Source organism: Syngnathus typhle, linkage group LG1, assembly GCF_033458585.1.
Source record: "Syngnathus typhle isolate RoL2023-S1 ecotype Sweden linkage group LG1, RoL_Styp_1.0, whole genome shotgun sequence".
Classification (NCBI taxonomy): domain Eukaryota; kingdom Metazoa; phylum Chordata; class Actinopteri; order Syngnathiformes; family Syngnathidae; genus Syngnathus; species Syngnathus typhle.
This window is the reverse complement of record NC_083738.1, coordinates 23,260,623-23,277,157: the sequence shown is the minus strand read 5'-3', so window position 1 is coordinate 23,277,157 and position 16,535 is coordinate 23,260,623. Positions and strand designations below refer to the sequence as shown.

At 47.2% G+C, this 16,535-nt stretch overlaps 1 protein-coding gene across 4 annotated transcripts; it reads left to right on the top strand.

Annotated features, from left to right (window-relative positions):
• The first annotated feature begins 5,447 nt into the window (after positions 1-5,447).
• On the top strand, positions 5,448-12,427 carry LOC133154010 (H(+)/Cl(-) exchange transporter 5-like). 4 transcript variants are annotated; one of them, XR_009714422.1, is made up of 17 exons: positions 5,448-5,581; positions 6,338-6,510; positions 6,602-6,701; positions 6,796-6,983; positions 7,148-7,270; positions 7,361-7,567; positions 7,707-7,787; positions 7,860-8,094; positions 8,160-8,335; positions 8,401-8,541; positions 8,635-8,821; positions 9,638-9,780; positions 9,844-9,993; positions 10,137-10,242; positions 10,306-10,522; positions 11,136-11,973; positions 12,327-12,427. XR_009714422.1 is itself a non-coding variant. In XM_061278384.1 (16 exons), the coding sequence occupies exons 2-16, from the start codon at positions 6,379-6,381 to the stop codon at positions 11,221-11,223; spliced, it is 2,274 nt and encodes a 757-aa protein (XP_061134368.1). In that variant the 5' UTR covers positions 5,448-5,581; positions 6,338-6,378; the 3' UTR covers positions 11,224-12,427. The 4 variants fall into 4 exon arrangements, 3 of the variants coding, with proteins under 3 accessions (XP_061134368.1, XP_061134381.1, XP_061134389.1); XM_061278384.1 differs by having other exon boundaries at positions 11,136-12,427; XM_061278397.1 differs by having other exon boundaries at positions 5,461-5,581; positions 6,335-6,510; positions 11,136-12,427.
• Positions 12,428-16,535: the final 4,108 nt, after the last annotated feature.

Genomic DNA, 16,535 nt, shown 5'->3' with positions numbered 1-16,535 from the left:
CAAGCGAGGAGAGCGAGCGAGCGAGCGAGCGAGCGAGCGAGCATCCTCCTCCTTCCCTCCCCCTCCTCCTCAGTTAGCTGCAGCCTCACTCGCTCTCGCAGCATCCGCCGGCTCCAGCAGCAGCAGCAGCAGCAGCACTGGGAGTAGCAGCAGCAGTCGCAGTCTTCTACTCTCTCCCTTTCTTCTCGTTCTTTTCTTTCTTCTTCCTCCCCGCTTCTCGTTGTTCTTTCTCTTCGTGCTGACTTTAGCGGCGGCAGCAACTCGCCTTCCTCATCGTCTTCTTCATCGTCCAGAAGCGCTGCAGTTTTGCACCATGAGCGAGGTAAGTATAAGCCAATGCTTCATCTTCATCATGCACCACAAGCTCTTCCTCTCCCGAGTCTTCCTCGAGCTCAAGGTGCGGCGTCAACTCTCCAGCTTTCTTCTTCTTCTTCTTGTGCTTTTGTCGCAGTGTTGCACTGCGGAGGCCTGCTGCACAAAATGCAAACGCGCTCAAACTCAACCAGCTCATTTGCCAAACACGTTTACTTCAGTTTTATTTTCAAAAGTTTACCAACACTTGCACTTTTAATCACCATCTCGAAGAACATTTAAAAGGCAGTGTGAATTGTGTTTGTTGTCACCAAGTGCTCGTTGATAACCTTACGTTATTTATTTATTTATTTATTTATTTATTTATTTATTTATTTATTTATTTATTTATTTATTTATTTATTTATTTATTTATTTATTTATTTATTTATTTATTTATTTATTTATTTATTTATTTATTTATTTATTTATTTATTTATTTATTTGCAACAGTAAATGTATTGGCAACTGGTGGTGCCCTGGCTGATTTGTATGTGTTGGATTTAGATTAAAATGTCTTGTTTTATTTTCTATGAGCTCTGGCTATACACTGGACTGGTCCGAACATAGATCCATTTCTTGAACTGCGTATTGTTTTTTGTTTTTTTTCATTTCTGCTAATATCGTTTTATTTTCTGGTCAGCGGAAAGCTCACCCAAGCTTGCTCCATCCGGCAGCATCAAGCAAGTTTTCAAACTAGCTTTGGTGGCCATTGTACCTGTGTGACAAGTTAGCAGAGAAATAAGAAAAGAAGAATGGATGAATGGTAATTTGTTCATGTCTGTTTGTCATATCTGATTTTGGTCAGTATGTCTTCTGCTGATATGGTCAAATGGAAGTTTGTTCGCTTAGCTGTTGTTTTTTTCCCTGCATGCTGCATACTTGACATCAGAAGCCCTGCACGACTTGGTTTGACAGCTCGTCTCCTCGGGCTAAAAGCCGCTTCCTTTTCACTCTTCTTACCGGCTTCTATTCAGCACAAACAAACACACACTCACATTCTGACTGTGTTCTCGTTGGCATCAGCTTGAGAGATCCGTTGGCATGGGTGGCATGTTCACCCCCGCAAAGACTTTTGGCACTTTTTTGGGAGGATGCAGGAGAGCCCTTATGTAATGGTAGAATTCCTGTTTGCAGCGCTTCCGCTATGTGACAGCTGTTTGCTGGATTTTCCTCTCCTCGCGCTCTCACACTTCGCACACTTACTTTGACTCATACATGCACATGCACGCACGCACACACACCTACCGGCCTCTAGCACAATATTAATCTTTATGGTTGCAGCTTACATGATGGTCCTCAATGTGAGCAATGTAGCCATTGAATGCTTTGACGTGTTTAAAAATACACTAGAGGGACTTCCTGCTGCTTTCTCTCCTCTATATTTGTGTGTGTGTGTGTTTTCCATCAAACATTCATAGCAGAACATAAGCTTTTCCAGCCGCTTTTCCCCTTCAGGACCATTTCAGACCCACGTGTCTTACATAAAGCCATTAAAGCACTATTTTTAATGGCCCTACTTTGACATCTTCAATAGAAAGAGCGACGAGTCGAATGCTGGCTAAGTGCCCCTTACTATTTCTACCCACGAGAGCTTTGTTCTATCTTTACTATTGCCCACAATGCCGCACACCGCTGCGCCACCACCATCGGCGTTTGGGAATTGAATCGGCGTTCTTGCGAGGAACCACCGAAACGCTGTGGTTGGGGGCGGGACTTGTACGACCAAATCAAGGCAAAAAGCTCTCAAGGTAACATTAGGAGGACAAAATGGAGGTATTGTAGGATTACATAAGAGCTATATTCCTGGTTTGTATTCCCACTGCGGAGGAATCACAAGAAGCATCACTGCATATCACATGCGCCTCATTCCAAGAAGACTAGCACACTGGGGGGGGGGCTGGGGGTGTTTGTTGCTTGTGCATTCATCTGGCTCCCATTCACGCTGGCCCACTTCTCCTTCAATACGCCGCGTTTGTTCCAATCTTTCCGCATTTCTTCTCCTCATGCTCCATATGTGTCATTTTCTCGCCGTCAGCCGTCCGCCCCCGGGGGCTTCTCGTTAAATGCTGCAATCTGTCTTTGTCTCCCAGGCTCAGTGCCACCGACAGCCTGCCTGATCCTGACTTTGGTTGTTCAACAAATTGTTTTTACGTCCCCGGAAAAAATATCATAAGAAATTCCCATAAAAATCAGAAAATACCCAAATGTCAATTATATGGCTTGGCACATGTATATTGGGGGGGGGGGGGCAGTGCCCATCACACACTCTCCCCTAGCGCCGCCACTGTTTGTAAAGCATCTGTGGGTGTAATGTCGAACCAAACACTAACTACTGAAATGGGATCAGGTGGATGAGACAAGGCATCGGATGAGCTCCTCAGAGTTTGATCGGTCATCTCCGGTGTTAGTTCAATTTGAGACGTATCAAGTGATTGCTTAGAATTCAGGGAGTGAAAAATAGCATCCTCCAGACATCATCAAAACACGCTTGTCTTCCGTTTGCATCATGCCATCTCCTCTCGGCCACACGCTGGCACGATTCCAGAGTTCCTGATACCACACCATTCGATGAACATTTGCGCTAACATGTTCCCCCCTCCTTCCTCTTCCTCTAGCTGACGTCTCCAAAGTCGGCCAACAGTGGCCAGGCAGCTACGGACGACAACAAAGGTGCGTAAAAACACAAACACATTTCTGCCAGAACATCTTCGACATCTTGGCTTTTGTGCTGTGGCTGTGAAAGCGTGGGTTACTATTTGTAGTCGACAAATATGTTTGATTTTTTTTTAGACAAGGACAACTGTCATCAGGATTTGTTAAGACATGGCTAATTGAGAAAAGATTGTGTTTGATTTGGACAAATTTAAGTGAGCTCCTCTTTCTGGTCGCTCCCCATGCAGAGAAGGCCTCGGCAGCGAAGCCTCAGGAGCAGGAGGAGGAGGTTGACATTGACCTGGAGGCGCCGGAAACGGAGAAGGCGGCGCTGGCCATCCAAAACCAGTTCAGGCGTTTCCAGAAGAAAAAGAAATAGACTGCCACAATGGGAGACTAAAAATGTCAAAAGAAAAACAAAAAAAACAACAAAATGGATGTACAGAAATTTTAGGGTGGGTGGGGCTATTATTTAACTGTTGAGGGTTTTTTGTTATTGTTTGCAAAGTAGCAGAGTTTTTTTTTTTCTTTTGCATGAGATTGAGTGGAGGCACCCGGGTACCAAAAAAAAAAAAAAAAAAATGCAACTCAGGAGCACATCCCGGAGATGGCCGCGGCTCAGAACGCACAAAAGCAAACACAGACGACAAAAAATAAGCACACTCGGTCGGCGTCCGGTTTCACGACGACCAAGTTGTCAGAGGTGGCAGTTGTCCCTTCTGTCTCAGACGGGACGGACATGGAAAGTTCAGCCCAATGTATTTGAATCTTTCCCCGGTCATTAGATCCGAGGTGTCACTAGCACAGACGTCAGCCTCTTAACTTTGGTAACTTGAACTCCTCACGCCGGCATTGTGTTACTTTGGCGCCCGCCAGCTTGAACGTCCGTCCGTTAGCTCGTCACCTTCAGGACATCGACAGGGACGAACCAGGACAAAAGACGGCCTAGATTCTAAGCACACGGTGCCACCTTGCGATGCTTCGCTAACTGCTAACAAGAGCCTAATTAGTCCATTATTATTGGAATGTAACCTCGTTTCTATTTCCAGACAGCCAGGCACCATTTCCTCCTTTTTCCGCCTCGGGTACCCTTTAGTTGTTCTATTCGACACACCCTTCCTTGTTGCTCTACTCGCTTTCTTTGTTGTTCTTTGTATCGGCGAACATTTAAGTCTGAATTTGCAACACTAAGTGTTTCGGGCTGTGCTTGAAATCGCCGCGTATGACAATCCCCGGAAAAGGATTCAAATGAGTTTAAAGAGGACAAATGCAATTAAGGCAAGATTATGTTTGACAAATCGAGATGATAATTGAATTGACAATCGAATTTGTCCCCGCAAAAAGTCGCTGCCGTAGTTTGTCCACACACATGGAAGGTCAAACTTAGTTAGCACGTGAGCATACGATTCCAAACACAGCCAAGCTAACGATGGATGTCCTCTACAGTGTTTCCTCACATGACTGCTGTTTTTATTTGTTGAAATGCTTTGTGTATTATTCCTATTCTGAAGGCATGTGACGTCCACAACACTTTTCTTTTTGTGCACTCAATAAAATCTGCTACATTTGGCATTTCACTCGCGTTGCTGTCTGCCTTTTGTGCGTTTGCTCAGAAGGAAGTCAAAATGATCCTCTTCCAGAGGAGCTGGCTCCGTTCTCATCACCGCCAAGCTCACCTGGGAGGTGACCCGTCAAGAGGAAAAGCATTACCAGAAGGGGAGGATGCTCTATTTGTTTGAAAAAGACATTGATAGTTTCTGCTGTCAAAATTTATTTGATAAGAATGTTGTCCAAGGCTGCTGCACTCGACCTAATTGGAGGAGGTGCCGATGACCAGTGGCAGGCCTGAGCAATTTGGTGCCCTAGGCAAGGTTTTACCTGGAGCCCCCTGGCCGTGGTCGTGGTGCGCAGCGTATACACCACGCAGACTCGCGGAAAAGTCGAAACTTTTTGGAAAAGGGCATGCAAGAAAGTTTGATACAAAAATCCCACCTGTCTTTAAAAAGTAATTTTTTTTGGAAAAGTGCATGCAAGAAGGTTTAATAGAAAACCCCCACCTGTCTTTAAAAAGTATTTTTTTTTTAAAGTGCACGCAAGAACGTTTGATACAAAAATCCCACCGGTCTTTTGGCAGAAAAGTGCATGCAAGAACGTTTGATACAAAAATCCCACCTGTCTTTTGGCAAAAAAAGAAAAGTCTTTTTTTTTCAAGAAAGTTTGATCCAAAAACCCCACCTGTCTGCAAAAAAGAAAAAAAAGTCCATCAATTTGATAGAAAAGTGCATGCAAAAACGTTACATCCATTCATCTCAATCTGTTTGTTGTGTGACGAGTGAAATGGCCCGCGATGCATCGCCCCGTTAGCCCACAAGATGGCGCCGCGGGCTTGCTTCATTGACATCCACCTTATTCTTACACTCCAACACAGTAGGTGGCGGTAATGCATCTCAAAGCTGTTGCCCCGCCGTCAAACAAAACAAATAAGAAAAAGAAGACCTGATTCTTATTTCGCGATGCAAGCAGACGATCTTCTTCCAAAGCAGACTCCAGGCAAACGATTATTTCGCAGAATGACGTGAGTAATATTTTTCAAACAAACACATCCACGTCAATACTTGAGGTTATTGTAGCGCGATATACGTCTCGTACGTAGCTTAATGGTTCACGGTGGTACTCTGAGGAAAACAACAAAGCGACTTCAAGTCGGTGACCTTTTACAACCACAAGCAAGTCAAACAACACCATGAAAACATTTTCATCGTTTTTTTTCACTCTTTTCGTGGAAACCTCAAGTAGCGAGCAGGTGGATCGGCCATTTCTTTAGGGACAACAAGGAGGTAGACGCTATTTTGGTTTTGTGCTTTTAGTGGAAAAGGAAAACATATTAAAAGCGATCACTTCGACAGTTGAAGGGAATCTTTTGTTGCTGTTGTTGTTGTTATTGTTGTTGGCACATGAGAGTCAGACGAGAACGTTCAATGTCAAAAAGTGTAACGTCCTTTCATGTTCAAAAACCGTCATCAGTCGTCACCAGAATTTATTTTCACGTATCTACTCATGCCCACTTCGAATATCTGAAAGTGGACATAAGTCGAGATGTCCACATGCAATTTGATGACAGTTGACATAGATATGAAGGATTATACTGAAACCTGAACACGTCAGTACTCAGCCACCAAGGCTCGATTTTTCCATCAACTTGAAAACTTAACTTACTTGTGCACTGAATCGTCTGACTGGTGAGGACAATCAGCCTTCCATAGCAAAGTTAACTTAAGGCAAAGAACGTAAGCACAATGATCGTTATTATCGCCCTCCATGGCTCCAGCAGGAGTTTCCACAGAAGAGCACGGTGGTGGCGCCGGTGGATCCATGAACGGCGGTGGTGTGGGGAAGCCGGCAGACCCCAAGGAGGACCCGGTGCTGGGGTTGGGTAGCTTCGAGGACTTCAACACCATCGACTGGACCCGGGAGAAGAGCAAGGGTCGCGACAGGCATCAAAAAGTACCATCTGCCTTTTTTTTTGGTCTTTTAGGTGCTTTGTTGACATGGTGGCTGACTTTGTGGCTCTTGTTTTGTTTGTGTGTTTGTTTAGATTAGCAACAAAAGGAAGGAGTCGCTGTCAGCTTTGTTGCTCAGCATCAGCTACGCCTTCTCGGGATGGCTGCTCATGCTTCTGGTAGGCCTTATGTCAGGTTCGTAGGTGTGGTCGTTACCTCCATCGCGTTCACATCACATTCACGTCAGTGTAGACCAAAATGCTTTTTTTGTTTGTTTTGGCCTTGGCAGGCGCAGTGGCGGCTGGCATCGACTTTATGACCCGCTGGCTGTCGGACATGAAGGACGGCGTGTGTTTGACGAACTTCTGGTCCAACCATGGACACTGCTGTGCCACCTCTCGCCAGAACACCTTTCTGGAGCGTGAGCGCTGTCCAAAGTGGCAGAGCTGGTCTCTGCTCATCACTGGGACATCCCAGGTAATGGAGCATCTCTGCAAATGAGACAAACAATGCTTACCCTCAGTCATAAATGTGCCGACACAACTAGAACGAGGGAGGGGCGCACAGACAGACGAGCCTGCAGTTTTAGATCTTTGTAATTCAAGCCAAAAATCTTGTGTGTTTGTGCATGTGTGTGTCAGGGTGCATTTGCCTACACTGTGGACTACCTGATGTACATGTTCTGGGCTCTTCTGTTTGCCTTCCTGGCCGTGGTGCTAGTCCGGGCTTTTGCTCCGTACGCAAGGGGCTCCGGAATCCCTGAGGTGAGTCGACTCTTGGTCTCACTTTTGTCGAAACGCTCACCTGTGGCTGTTTTTTTTCTTGTCTGCCTTCATGTGACTTTGGTCTTCCAGATTAAAACCATCCTGAGCGGTTTCCGTGTCCGAGGCTATTTGGGCAAGGCGACGCTGATCATAAAGACGATGGCGCTGGTGTTGGCTGTGTCATCTGGGCTCAGCCTGGGCAAGGAAGGGCCGCTGATCCACGTGGCCTGCTGCTGCGCCAACATCCTTTGTCACTACTGCCCCAAATTCCGCCTGAACGAGGCCAAGCGGAGAGAGGTGTCAAAAATGATACTTCGACATAGCGCTAGCCATAAATTGGGCCTCGGCCAAATCATCCATCAATTTATTCAACTTCTTTTGTTTCACGGCAACTATTTCATGGTCCTTGTTTGCGAACTAACCGTTTTTTCCGCAGGCGCTGTCCGCAGCCGTGGCCGTGGGCTTGTCGGTGGCATTCGAAGCGCCGATCGGTGGCGCCCTGTTCAGCTTGGAGGACGTGAGCCTCACCGGCGCCTTCTGAACAAGCGGGGTGTGCCCCCGTGCTAAATATGTCGGTTGCGTGTTGCAGGTGACTTACTATTTCTCCCTGAAAACTTTGTGCCGTTCGTTTTTCGCCGCCCTGGTGGCTGTCTTCACGCTGCACTCCATCAACCCATCCGTCAGCGGCCATCACGGTCCGTTCAATGTGAACTTCCACGCTGGCTGGCACCCCGTAGAGCTGGTGCCCTTCATCCTCTTGGGCGTATTTGGAGGCCTGTGGGGGGCGCTCTTCATCAAAGCCAACCTTGCGTGGTGCCGCACACGTGAGCGCTCCCACGTGCTGGCGTACGTGCGAGAGAGTTGCTAAGCCCGTGTCCGTCCTCCGCAGGTAATTCGACCCGTCTGGGCCGTTACCCGGTGATGGAGGTCCTGTTGGTGACGGCGCTGACCGCCTTGTTGGCGTTCCCAAACGTCTACACCAGGATGAGCGGAGAGGAGCTCATTTCCAAACTCTTCGACGATTGCTCGCTGTTCAATTCCTCGCAGCTCTGCGGACTCCAACAGGTTGGCGTGCTATGTGCCTGCCTTTGCTGCGGCTGGCTGATTCAGCGCTTGCGTACGCCCATCAGCCCACCAACACGTCCCAAACCGGCACAAGCAAAGATGTGGCACGCTGGCCGGCCGAAGAAGGTCTACGCACGGCTTCGTGGCAGCTGGCTCTGGCCTTGCTCTTCAAAATGATCACCACCATCGGCACATTTGGCATCAAGGTCTTCTGCGCACGCATGCGTGCACCCACATGCATTTTTCTTTGTTCTCCAGCAAAATGTGAATTCATGGTAACGTTTGTGTGTGCGCTGTAGGTTCCTTCGGGCGTGTTCATTCCAAGCATGGCGGTGGGGGCCATTGCGGGACGGCTGCTGGGCGTGGCCATGAAGCAGCTGGCCTACCACCATCACGACTGGTTGCTCTTCCGAGGCTGGTGCTCGCCTCGCTCCGAATGCATTGCCCCAGCCCTCTACGCTGTAGTGGGTGCCACCGCCTGCCTCGGTAAGACAACCTGCCTGATCTTATCGGTTGTAAGGACTGGAGAAAGGATGAGTAAGTCAGGTCCATTTGGCAAATCCATTTATGGGCCCTGACACTTGTTGACACTTCAACCTCGGTCAGTGTTTCAAAACTCCAAGTCAGATGGCATACACGTTTCAGCCACTTGAGGGCGCCGTTTGTCTCGTGTGCTGACATGCCTTGGCTTTGAATGCGAGATGAACTTTTGTCAGCTCACCCGCTCTCACAAGACAGCCCGCATGAAGACCTTACAAGAAAAAGTAGAAAAGTTAGCAGAGAGAATGCAGGCTGTTTGAGAGTGTTAAAAATAAAAAATGTAACAAAAAATTACAAGCTATAACTCTTTTTATTTTCAGTCATTTAATAATACAAATGGTCACTGTTTACATATCACAAGATAGCGCACTTCACAAATGAATTTTAAATGTAGGAAAAAATAGGTTTTCAAATTTCAATTTGTAGATAAGTTTTCAGCAATATGTGAGATTTTGAGATGTGAGATTCTGTTACTTTGCATATGTTGCTCGACAGATTTTCGGACGTGAACATCCCGGTTTGTTTTTTGCTGTTCCGCAGTCTGGTCGATTTTTCTTGTTTTTTTTATGCTCGTTGCTGAATTTCATTCTTTAATTCTGTACATAAAGTGGTTTTCCTTGCTTTTGCTCTTTCGCAACATTTATTTTTTTTCTGCCCACAAGGTGGAGTTGCTGTGGAAGCCTCAATATTTTGTCTCCTTCACTTCTGTAATTGTCTCGCAAGGTCAAAGGTCCCATCTAAGGCGCACCTTCGTATTCGCAGGTGGCGTCACACGTGTGACAGTGTCCCTGGTGGTGATCATGTTTGAGCTGACGGGAAAACGGGAGCACATCATCCCGCTCATGGCTGCCGCCTTGACCAGCAAATGCGTAGCCGACATATTTGGACGGGTGGGAATCGACGAGGTGAGGCGCCGCGCGTGCGTGACGTTCAAGCTGCAAGTCCGAGTTTCCCCGTGTTCTCATCAGGCGCTCATCCGCCTCAGAGGTTACCCGTTCCTGGAGCCCAAAGTGGACTTTGAGCACAGCAGCTTGGCCAAGGACGTGATGAGGCCCACAAAGTCGGACCCCGACCTGGTCGTGCTCACGCAGGACGGCATGACGCTGGGCCAGGTGGAGGTATGCACTCACGCAGACAGACTGGAAGCTAGTCCTCAAGTACCTGACGCTTGCTCAGCTGGAATATAAAGCGTCATTTTATTTTATATGGAGTGTACTTAATTGATATTGCGTTGACCTTGAATGACTCTGTCGGTGGGTAGGCGCTAGTGACGAGCACGTGTTTCAGCGGCTTTCCGGTGGTCGTCTCCCGGCAGTCCAAGAGGTTGGTGGGATTCGTGCTCCGAAGCGATCTCCTCATCGCCATAGGTATGTGTGCGCGCATGTCCAGGTGTCCACTTTGGCTAGAAATGCTTTCTCGCTTCCATCCAGATAATGCTCGTCAGTGGCAGAAGGGTGTGGTCAGCGCATCCCAGGTGCTTTTTAGACAGCACGTCCCCACCCAGCCTCCCGAAGCCCCCCCTTATATCCTCCTCCGGGACATCTTGGACCTTAACCCCTTCACCATCTCTGACCGCACGCCCATGAGCATCACTGTTGACATCTTCCACAAACTGGGCTTGCGACAATGCTTGGTCACTCGCAACAGGTAAGAGCACCCCCCAATATGGTAAAACCTGACTACTCGCATTCTTACGTACTTGGCCAACCCGAGAGTTCAGTGCCATCAGGCTTGCGTGTTGTGAAATAAGAATGCAACATTCAAAATGACTTGTGTACTTTTGCTCTGTTTCGGCTCTCGACCATACTTGGCAACGACAAACATGATTCTTTTCGCGTATTTGCGTGTGAGTATTCCTATGTTGCAAATTCCATTTACAATTATGGAATGTAACCCTCCCCCCCGACTATAATCCTCCACAATTGAGGCGGGTTGGTACTGAGGTGTTGGTGGGTTGGTACTATAAATGTAAAATGATTTTTCCCAGAGTCATTTGATAAACCAGGATGCGAGTTGTGTATATTTCATTTCTCTTGTTTATTTTCTGGTGTCAGTCATAGAAATGATCTGATCCACGCGAGGTGCGGAAGTTGAAGCTCTAATTGTCATCATAACTCTCCCTGAAGCAGTTTAGCGCTTTGAGTCGGCGTGGTTCGTGTTGTTACAAGTTGCCCGTCACACTTGACTTGCTGTTCCATGACCTCCTGTGTTGTGTGCTCTGGCCTCAGCTTGTCCTTTGTCTCCTGTTTGTGTGGCTTAGGAAGCTTCTGGGCATTATCACCAAAAAGGATACCATCAAATACATGATGCAGGCAGCCAACAGAGACCCCAACTCCCATCTCAAGTGAACGCTTGGATCCAGTACTCCTCTTTTTTCTTTCTTTCTTTCTTTTTTTTTACCTCACACAAAAGTGACAACAACGTGCTCCGTTTGGAAGTCTGGCACCTGAACAAAAAAGAAATGTCACGTGGAAGCAGGCAGGGCCTCTGGAATATTTCACATCTGCTCCATTTTTTGTTGCTGTTGTCATCCTTCCGTGCGAAGGAGTGCGCAGCTTCCTCTCCCTCCTCCTCATCCAGCCCGCAGAGGATTTGTGAGCCGATAGAAGAATGCAGGACGTCAGAGCAGATAATGTTTGCGAATGAATTTCTGTGCCTGCCCTGTGCCCGTCGGACGAGGCCAAACAGAGTGCTCCGAGTCGGGCCTGACGGATTGCCCCTCCTCCTCCTCCTCCTTATTCTCCTCCGCCCAAGCTGCCGATGGCTTCAGTGTGAGAAAGACCGAGTCAAGGGAACCAATAAAGAACAGGAATCATGTCGAATATGTTCAACAGTTCACCCTACTAAATTATTTCTCTGACTTAATTTAATGTCGAACGCGGTTCACAAAATATCAACCTTGTGAATGATTGTAATGAGGCGTAATGGCCAGCGGGTGTCAGCAGTGCCTTGGATAAGAGCATACAGAGTACGCTGTGTTAGAAGAAGCCAACGATGTAGGTAGGAAGTAAGTGGTCTCGTTATTGACAGTTATCAGAGCAAGTGTACCGCGCGATTACAAAATGGCGGAAAAGGTACAGAGATACTAAGTCACTCAGGTAAGCGAAAACTTCCCCCATGATTTTAGTAATGTCCTTCAACTTTTAGTAACTTCAAAATGACTAATTCTTTATAAGACCTTTTGCCACTCGTATGTACTGTACATATTGCACACTAAAGTTAATCGCTATGTGAGTTAACGGAGATAAATAAACTGGATTAAAGAACAAACTGGTAAATGTCAATGCAAGTCTGAAAAGCAGAAAATATGTGCATGTGTGTGTGTTACTGCAACACAACTGTTTTTCGGGTAACGTACATATTTCCATACATTAGCTGATAGGAAAAGCAAAACTTCTTGACTTCATTTTGGAATAAGTAAATTTGGTATTTTTTTGTTTATGATGTAAAGGTTATGCTGAGGCCAAAGGTCTGGAAAGGATGATTCTGGCTGATGTCATGCAGTCTGGGAACTATATAGAATCCTCCATCTCAATAAATGAACTTAAAACATTTTTTGGCACTACCTTTTTTTTGTTCATAAAAATTTGGACAATATTAAAATTGTAAATAAGATACTTGAAAATACATTGCTTCATAATTACCTCTTCAGATGATTTTTTCTTTGTTTTTTGGAAAAAAAATAATTAATCCAAAGGTGACAATGGGCGTTGTCTCCCCTGACAAGCTCTGCACTTGGTTGCGATGCCCCAATGGTACCACCTAACGCCCACGTGTGGAACTACACAAAGAGCAACACAAGTATTCCATCAGTGTGCTCTGATCTGTCCTCCTGATCCCCAAATTGTGCACTCAGCCAAGCGCTGTGATCTTGGACGGCTTGAGCACGATTCTACGAGAAATTGGTGGGAGAGCGGCCATTTTGTGGACTGTAAACGACACATCCAACGGAACGCTCTTTGACGTCACCTGGGATTCCACCAGGCCATTCTGCTGCAAAAAAGGTCCAAAAATCCCCAACGCTCTACATGCCTCAACTACAGCGTGAGGCTCGAATTTGCTGAAATACGTATTTGCTGGCCGCAGTGGGACAATGGTCTTGTGATCATTTGTATAATACTGTTGGACACAAACTGAAACATCTGGAGGCCTCAACCTAACAAGGAAGGTCTGCGCACTTTGCTCAAGATGTCTGAGCCAAAATAGCTGTCGAGAGACAACATCCACTTGTGCACTTGATTTGAGCAGTCTCGGCTAGAAGGTATTTGCAGCGGGAGGCAGGGAGGGGGGTTGCGGAATGCGTGCGGCGTCTCGACGGCCGGCTTGTATTCCCGCGCCGGCTGACACTTCACATGGGGCTCGAGTTACCCACCTGACTTGCTCTCACACGCGTTCTGCGCCTCCCCTCCGGCCCCATCCCGTCACCTTGCACTTTCACTTGGAAGGGGGGGGGCTGTTGCACAATGAAGTGGGCCAGTCCTGGGTTCCCATGGCCGCCGCCATTGTCTGTCAAGTCTTACAAGGCGCTCAAAGCATTTGGCTGCGCCAACGCCAGTTCAAGGAGTCACCCTACACCCCAAAGTGTCACATCACCCACACGTGACGCATGCGTGCATATTTGCAAACGCGCGCTTGTGTGTTGAATGGAACCCGAGCGGCTGTGCGGTGTTGCGTGTGCCCTCTTGGCTTCACCTGAGGTGTTTTCCCACAGCCTCAGTCGCTCACGTAAAGCGAAATGACGCCGCTGACCTTTGCCGCCGAAACATGTCGAGATGTCCACTCCAAGCGTTTGTCTTGATTATTCGCAGGTCTTTTTCGTCTTGCTAAATATGCAAAAAATGTTATGGAGTGCTATCGCGAACACAGTCGTAACTCCACTGAGGTAGAAGGAAAGCTAGACTTCTGGCTTCTTGTTTAGCACTGTACTTTCAGGCGAGCAAGTCACTTGAGGGGCAGTTTGCTACCAGACTGCATTTCAGGTTTCCAAGACTTTTGGGCGTGCGTGGTCATTCCCATGCGCATTTGGCTCCGGCTTCCTGCGACTAAGCCTTTTGTGACTTCGTGTGGAGGGGGGGGGAAGCCTTTTCAAAGCCCTTATCAAGCCCTCAGTAATGCTTGAGGCTTTATTGCATTGTTTGAGGTGCCCTGCCAAGGATTGCGATAGCATGACGATAGCGCGACTCCCACCGCTTTTGCAATGGCCGGTAGTCAGGCCAGTAGGGCCGCAACCAAAGTATTGTTGTGTGGCTTTCAGCCCGCAGTTCTTGCTTGGCCCCGCTTCGTCTCCTCAGGATGTTTGGGGACACGCACGCGTTTGAGAAGTCATTTCCTGATTTGCTTGAAGGAAAACAGTGCAAAGCGGCTAATAAAAATAACCTGGCAGCGCCGGGCGTTGTTGATAAATGACGACGTGTGTGAGAAAGTGAGACGGCGGCTTCAGATAGTGCCTGGACGGAGGTGAGCGGGCGCAGGATGGGTGGCGAAGGTTCAACAGTCACACAAGATTCTCGACCTCATTTCCACACGTCAATCATTGTTTGGATGTCCGTGGACGTCGGCCCTCTTAAATCAGCGCCTCGTGTGGCGACCGCCACGCTTGCTTCGTCTTCAACGGGTCGTCAAACGGCGTGAGCTTGACGGCCGAGAGCCGCGCGGCGCGCTGCTTGTGGCTCGTGCCGCTAGCTGCACTTCAAACTCAAGCGGGACGACGTTCCTCCGAATTGAGCGGCTCAAGTGGGGTCAAGACATGACCTCATTAAGTCTCACGCAAGTTAGCTTGGTCACAGATGTTTGCGGTCTGCGCGTGGCTTAGTTAGCCCGCATGTTTGCACGGCGTCGTTTTTGGAAAGCGCCCAAAGCAGTTTGTATGCGGTCGTTTTTGATCCTTTTTGCTTAACCGGCATTTTGCCCTATTCATGTTTGGCAACAGATGAGCTTAACAAGTTCAAATTTTCAAGGCCACAGCAGCCTACTGGCTTTTCTTGTGACCGATGATAAAGTTGCGGTCTCAGCATGCTGCCATTTCCCGTTTTGATTAGAAATGATCAAAGAAATTGGCAAGTCGACGCCCGCTTGACAACAAATAATGTTGCCGCACAACTTGAAAAGCACGTTCGGAATTGCCTTTTGTTCTCCTTCCAAGCGCTCCTCATCTAGCATTTTTTATATTTATTTTTTTGACAAAGAGGCGTAACTGAGCACTTGTGTTTTATGCCCGAAATGTCACATGTTGACATTTTGAGCTCATGTCGTGCGAATATGAGATGCACGTTGTAGTATCATCAGAGTACATAAAGTCCCGCTTCTGAGCTTTGCACATCTTTGCGGCCAAAGAACAAACCTTCATATGTTCTTCTAAAGAAGAAAACAAATGGTGCTGGCCTGCTTCTAATTCATCATCTAAGCCCTCGCACCGCTCATTGATTGGCTTCATGTCCGTGCACGACGTTTTTACAGCACCGTAAAGAAAGGCATAACATTCCTCTTTAATGATTGCGAGGCCACGGGCGGAAACATCTCAGTTGAAGTGGTGTCAAATTTGCAACTCGGGGGCCCCGTCTGGCCCTTTGCGTCATTCTGTGGGGCCTCTAAATAGTCTCACGCAATTGGGATTCTTTGATTCATTTTGGCACAAACTCTGTCCCAAAATGTACATTTTCATTTTTAATTGGGTTCTGAAAGTATAGATGGTAGTCGTAGTAATAGTAAGGGAGTTGCACAAGTGTTCACACCCTCTTGAAACTGGGGATTTTACCCGTTCAAACTTTTTGAATGGGAGTCACACCCGCCACCATTTTAAATGGCTTTGAAATTCAAAGGTTCTTCTGTGTTCAAGTCACGGCACAGACTAGCAACACGCGACAACAACCTCTCGTCATCTTCATATGTCGTGCGCATGTTGGCGATATAAAAGTCTTCCACAGAGAAGAAAAAGAAAACACTTGAAATCACACAATGAGTGTGTGCTTGAACTTTGCGGCCATGATTTCAAAAGGTCAACACAAGTTTCAAAAGAATGGAGGAAGGGCGTGAAGCAATTTGGTGCCTGCCGGCTGGTGTGTGTGTGTGTGTGTTTGTGTGTGTGTTCAAACGAGCATGTTTTAGATGTTACCCTCCCGATTCAAATTATCAGGATCTGGTAAGCTGATCATTTGAATCAGGTCTGTGCTGACTGCATTTAACATTTATTCTTTACAGGTCACATTAATGGTGGGGAAAAAAATTCGATTGTTATCTTATCATGGCCTTTTTTTTTTTTTTTTAATCACTAAAACCTGGCTCTTTATAAACAAGGCTCTTAAGACTTTTTTTTCTTTTCCTTAGCAACGATCTGAGGGAAAGCAGAACAACTCTGGCCCGTGACAAAAATGAGTTTGACAGGCGTGCCTATCGGAGCAAACGGCAACAAGAGGTGGAAAATGTCTTTGCGAATCGCCATTTGATTCCATGAGAAAAAGAGCACTCGGATTGTTTTACAAGCCCGGGCACACTCTGCTGGGAATGCGATCTTGGGCCCAACGTGGGGAATGTGGCTCCGATGAACCGGTGCCATGTCGGGGCGGCACCCGGGTGTGGACTTTGGACTTAAACGTCCTTTATTTTCTCCGGCTAGATGGATGGATAGACTGTTATTTTATTTTTTTGGCCAGTGACGTGGCCA